General features: G+C 51.3%; 1 protein-coding gene across 1 annotated transcript; it reads right to left on the bottom strand.

The window, feature by feature from the left end:
* Positions 1-1,030: 1,030 nt before the first annotated feature.
* On the bottom strand, positions 1,031-2,564 carry Mt3 (metallothionein 3). Its single transcript, XM_021170962.2, has 3 exons — positions 2,346-2,564; positions 2,085-2,150; positions 1,031-1,267 (listed from the first exon to the last, which is right to left on the bottom strand). Exons 1-3 carry the CDS (start codon positions 2,374-2,376, stop codon positions 1,158-1,160), a joined length of 207 nt encoding a protein of 68 aa, XP_021026621.1. The 5' UTR covers positions 2,377-2,564; the 3' UTR covers positions 1,031-1,157.
* Between the last annotated feature and the right edge of the window lie 3,629 nt (positions 2,565-6,193).

Genomic DNA, 6,193 nt, shown 5'->3' with positions numbered 1-6,193 from the left:
TTATGCACATTCTGTGGTGATTGTGTTAAAGTTAGAGGACAACTTCTCTTTCTACTATGTGGGTTCTGGGGATTGAACATCAAGTGCCTTTACCCACCGAGCCACTTCATCATCCCAAGGGTCTGTTTTTGGGTTTTCTGTGTCTAGAGCCTGTATAGTCACTTCCCAGTACTTTGGAAGTAGAAGGCTTCAGGCTGGAGAGAGCTTCTTACAGCTCCTTTTCAAAGCTGACCTTAAAACTTCTTAAAACTCAGCCTATTAGAGTGAGAAACAATGGTTGTGGTGAGCTTTTGAATGGAATGTCCGGAATGGAGGAAAGCTGATGTGTTTACAATAACCCTGGATCCCCTTACAGGGTAGCTCCAGCCTTCCTTCCCACAGTCTATTTCTCCTGTTTCTGGCAGCCCTGATGGGGCTGAGAGTTCTCTTTATTAAGGACTGACGATTTCTTTAACTAAAGGAACAAGCCCTTATTACTGTTCTTTTCCTTGGGAAGTGGGGTGCGGACTTGTAGACCAATTGCCAAACCAAATTGACTTTGAAAAGGGGCTGAACAATCTGTGTTGGGGGAGACAAGCTGGCTACTGAAGGAGGTGACCTTGGAGACACAGTTCTGCCAAGATAAAGTCCGGGGTAGCCTGGATTCTCCTCCAGTATATGAAAGCTGGCAGTTTTTGGAGGAACAACTAGGACATTACACAAATCACAAGCGTTTGGTGCCAGAGTCTGATTTTAATTCTCTGTAGCCCCTCTATATAGATGATAAAGGTTTCTAGGTTGGGCAGATAAACCTCTATGGGCCTGACCTGCCATCTTCCCTCTCTGAGCTTAGGTGGACTTCAAAGGAGAATGGAGTGTCACATGACGGTATCTGTGTGTGTGCACATGCGTGTGAGCACACGCACGTCTGTACTGTCTCCAGGGCTCTGTCCGGGTCCCAAACAGGTGGGAAGCCTAAATCTCAGGCTTGAGTGGCTTCCCCCAACCCTTCCACATCCTTCCCACTTGAAAAAGAGACCAGTCTTGGGTTCATGCTGTGCATGGGATTTATTCATACCCCCGGAGCAGGCAGCGGGGGGGGGGGGGGAAACAACAGTTGTGCCCCACCAGGGACACCCAGCACTATTTACATAGGCTGTGTGATAGGGTCTGGGTTCTCACTGGCAGCAGCTGCATTTCTCGGCCTCTGCCTTGGCCCCCTCTTCATCTTTGCACACACAGTCCTTGGCACACTTCTCACATCCGGCAGGACAGCAGGAGCAGCAGCCTGTAGATAAAATGGGTGTGTGTGTGTGTGTGTGTGCGAGTATGTGCCCAGTCTAATGTCGGCATCTGTCTCCATCAAAGGGCAGGGGAAAGCAGTATGGGAGGCTGGACAGTCATCAGGCTTTGCCCAGGACAGGTGGCTCTCTCTTCATACTGCCACATCAGGTCTGACTCAGCATCCATGGTACTGCAGTGGCTGCCGGGCCTCTGTAGAGAGTCACCCTATAACTAGCCCACAGCTCCTTGGGTGGGTGCTAGGGAATCCCCTGGGAATGCTAGGCTCAGGCCTGGGGCAGAGGGAGAGTTAGGTCTGGTGGAAAAGGCAAGCCAATGTAAAAGGTACTGAGACGGAATTGCAGCAGAGGAGGGGCAGGGATAATGTCGAGGCCAGCACATCCGTGAGATCTATGCATAGCCACATTCGAGAAGAAGAAAGCGCTGGTCCTACCTCTACACCTCACCCCAAGCATATTACATCGCTGAGATCTGGAAAGAGCAGATTGAGGAGACCCACAAGGCCTGAGAACGGCCAAGGCACTACAACTTTAAAGCTGACCCCCCACCCCCCATTCTTCCTTGGGGATCCTCGGGCTCTGGAAAAATTGAAGAGTGGGGCTCAGCTTTCAAAGCGGCTATCTTGGTAGCTTCCGGAAATTCATCAAAATATCCCCCCTTACACTGGGTTAATTAACATTGGTTGTAATAGCCTCGGTATCTGAAGGTCTGCAGCAGGAAGCTTTGCTTCATAGTGTCTGGTGGGGGTGGGGTGGGTGCGGCGGGAGTTATGGCAGGGGTTGGGGGTGGGGGGGTGCACTCACTCTTCTTGCAGTTCGTGCATTTGCAGCCCTTGCACTTGCATTTGTCCGAGCAGGTGCAGGAACCACCTAAGAGAGCATACGAAGAATTATACTAGGGAAACCTGGCGTCCCCATGCTTAAATGAAGATTATCACCATCACAGGGTTAAAGATGGGGGTAGGGGGAAGGGACTCCTCCCCCAGATGTCCTTGAGTGAAGACAGAGGAGTGGGTTCTTTGCCAGTAAAGGGCAAAGTGCTGCAGGAGGGGGGAAGGGGCTCACCAGTAGGACAGGGGCAGGTCTCAGGGTCCATATCCAGTCCAGCAGCCGCAGTAGCTTGGTTCCTCCGGGCACGCGGATGTGCTACGTAGCCAGGGCAGCAGGTGGCAAGGCTTTTATAGCCCCAGGCGGGGGCGCGCAAGCAGCGACTTGGCGCCCGCCCCTACGCACGCACAGCGCCTGCTCTCTCTGTGTGTGCACTGCTGTCCAGAGTCTCCACTGAGTGTAGGACCAGAGTAGCCTGTCCGTCCGCTGTCCACTCCTTGCCACTGCAGCCGTCTCCCTGAAGGTGCCTGCGCAGTACCATCTTTGCAAGTTGAGAGAGACAAATTAGTATTGCCCATTCCCGTAGGTTCTTCTCCCTCTTATCCCAGATTGTCTTGATCAGTTTGGTCCAAACGGGATGCTGAGCAGTGAGCCTGCTGCTGACCATCTCAGCAGCAGCAGCAGCAGCAGCAGCAGCAGCAGCAGCAGCAGCAGCAGCAGCAGCAGCAGCAGCAGCAGCAGCAGCAAAGATGCTCCCAAGATCCTTGAAGAAGGATAGAAAGGGGAGACCTGACAGATCAACACCTGCAGCTTGGTTTGAAGACTCATGGCCTTTCCTGTCCCAATATTTCCTATAAAGCCCTTCTACAGGACCCTGAACACCTCCTTAACCCAGATAATTTTTTTTTTTTTTTTTTTTGGTTTTTTGAGACAGGGTTTCTCTGTGTAGCCCTGGCTGTCCTGGCACTCACTTTGTAGACCAGGCTGGCCTCGAACTCAGAAATTCGCCTGCCTCTGCCTCCCGAGTGCTGGGATTAAAGGCGTGCGCCATCACGCCCGGCTCTCCCAGATAAATTTTACCGAGACACCCACTAGGGACCACCGTTCTCTGTTTGGAGGTAGTTCGAGGTTGCTTCTCTTTGTTATTGAGACAGAGTCTTAGGTAGTCCAGTCTATTTTTTTATGCAGCCAAGGAATTATACAAATTGTTTTGCAGCCAAGGAAGATCTAAACTCTTAATTCCCTCTGTATCCACCTGCCAGCTGCTGGGTTCAAAGGTGCACACCACCGATGCTAGCTTTATTTTTTATTTATTTTGTTTAATTTATTTTTGAGATGGGAGTATTTCAAACTCTTAATCCTCTTGTAGCCCAAGCTGGCTGCTTTGAACTCAGGGTTCTCCTGCCTCAATCTCTTGAGTGCTGGGATAATGAATGTGCAACACCATACTTGGCCTCAGGGTTAGGCTGTCAGGGGTGGGATGGGGTGGGATGCCCTGGGACGAGGTGGGATGCAGTGGTGAGATACCCAGCCCTACTCTAATCGTCCATCAGACAGAACTGAGTTCCTATTCCAAATCTGAGCTGAACAAGTGGACTTCAAAATGGCTTGGCCAAGGAGGGGTGTGTTGGGGTATGTGCCGGTACACGTGCAGGTACAGACCAGAGGAGGACACTGGTGTCCTCTATCACCCTTTGCCTCACTGCCTCGAGATGGAGTCTCTGGCTGAACTGGATGCTTGCTGGTCAGCAAGGGTGGCAGGCTGGGGGTTCCCTGTCTTGCCCCCTCCCCCCAGTGCTGCGGTACTAAGCATGTGCAGTCGAGCCTGACTTTCATGTGGATGCTGAACATCCGAACTCAGCTCCTCATGCTTGCATAGAAAGTGTACTTACCAACCGGGCTCTTTCCCCAGCCACCCAGGGTTTTCCTTTGTAGGCCCAATACCTGTGATCCTTGAGGTTAAGTTTCAGTGGAGTTAAAAAAGAAAGAAGAAAAGAAGAAAGGGGGAGAGGATGAGAAGGACCAGGAGAGGAGATGGAGTCTCCCTCCTGTGCCATTGAGCTTGAAGCTGGGGCTCATTCTAACGGTGGGCCCCAGCGACTCTAGCTCTGGCTTTGAGTTTGTTTCCATTCGCCCTACATGTGCTCCGGCCTCACACTTCTTCTTTGCTTTAGGCCTTGGACCTCCAGGGCTTATACAGCTTGCTTGATTAGGCAAGACTTACTGTCCAACAAGCCTTAGGGGCCCTCCGGTCTCCAGTACCTCAAGGCTGAAATGACAGAAGCATACTGTCACCTTTGGCTTTTTAATGTCAGTGCTTGGGATTGAATGCAGGTCTTTATGCTTGCATGGAAAGCATTTTGCCAACGGAACCACCTCCCCAACCCTGTGCAGCTTCTTTTAAATGCCTTGCTTTGGGTCTCATTTTACAGTGCTGAGAATGAAATCCAAGACCTCAAACCAAGTGAGCACTGTACCACTGAGCTAACCCCCCCCAACCCCCACCCCAGCCCCCCACCCACCCCCCCACCCCCCACCCCCGCCCCCCCCCCACCCCCGCCCCCCGCCCCCAGCCCCAGCCCTACTCAGCATTCAAATACAGATCTCAGTCCCCAGTACTCCTAATGCCCCACCTCTGTCTTTCCTTTCGTCCTAGCATTTGACACCTTCTAACAAATGCCTGGCTCACTCAACTGTCAAATTATCTGTGCCTCTTGTAACCCCAACCTGAGCTGGTAACAGCGGCCATCTTTGTTTCTGTCCACTGATGTGTCAAAGAGCCTATGCCCGTGTCTGGTACCCAGTCCCATCCTGAACACACTTAGTTAATAAGGAAAGGAATGGAAGAAGCCTTTGCTGGTTGGGTTTGTTTGTCCTGTGACTCTAGAACTCACTAGACATGTTGGTAGCTTGTGATGCTTAAGGGAAAGTGGTAATAATATTCGTCACTACTTTATAGATTCCTGGGGACTTTAAGTGGGGTGGCAGAGCTCCAAGCTACACTGGCTCTGACCAGTTATAAACAAGCACGTCCTACATGACCCCTGCTTCATAATCAGACTAAGCTAAGCTTCTGGAATAGGGAGGGGTCTGTAGGCATGAGCATGTGTGTCCCTGGGTCATCCACAGCAGGCTCCATTCCAAGCCCTCCCGGCAATCTGGGATGAAGGCGTTCATGGAAACTTATCTTTTCAGATAGATTGGGCTCAACAAGCAGAAACAGGTAGGCTGGGGGTGGAGAACAGCCAGGCTCACACCTACCAAAAGGTGGAAAATTCCCCGATGATCTCACAAAAGTACAAGGAGCCACCAGGAGAGTCCCACACCCTGGTTGAAGTCGATCCTGAGCTGGATTAAGACTTTATCCTCAGAGTTTCCCAGTTTAGTGTCCCGGGAGTGAGCCGTTGGCCAGGGTTTCAGAAACCTTGGTCAACGATGTTTGTACGAAAGAGCTCTTGCACATCTGCCTATCCAGCAAGTGAAGTCTTTTCTTGGGGTGGGGGGATCCGGAGTGTAAGTGGAATGAGTGCTGGAGAACAGTTGTCCACGGGGCAGCTGAAGCTGGGGTGAGGAGCGTGAATAGGTAATTCTGTGGACTTGGGAACCTTCACCCTAGTTTGCTTTCACCCGGGTTCACCAGATGACTGCTAATGGCTTCCATTAATAATGCCTCCGTTGTGGGGAGCTCACTGTATGCCAGGTACCCTGTTGTATGAATACCATGTGAAGCTAAGCATGCTACATAGTTCTGTGAGGACTTTCAACGGTGGTATTTTGGTAACTGAAGAACCTGAGGCTGAAAGAAATTAAGTGACTTGTCCCAGAGGCAGGTTCGGGACTTGAGTCCAAGTCCAGGGCTCCGCAGCCTGCCCTGACAGATTCACGTTGATGCACTCTGAATCCCATTTATCCAGACTCTTAGCCCACGGCCGGGCCATAATACTGTATGTGGTTCCCATAGCGAGGAACATCAGAACTACAGTCCTGTGTAGCAGGTTCTTTACTCCAGGCAGTCCTTAGCGGCCCAGGGTTCTTTCTGCTATGTTAAGGACCCAGTTCTTATCTTTAGGGAGCCAGGTTCTAAG

The sequence above is a fragment of the Mus caroli genome, chromosome 8 (genome assembly GCF_900094665.2).
Source record: "Mus caroli chromosome 8, CAROLI_EIJ_v1.1, whole genome shotgun sequence".
Taxonomy (NCBI): domain Eukaryota; kingdom Metazoa; phylum Chordata; class Mammalia; order Rodentia; family Muridae; genus Mus; species Mus caroli.
Note: the sequence above shows the minus strand (reverse complement) of the source record. Positions and strands in the feature narration are given on the sequence as shown.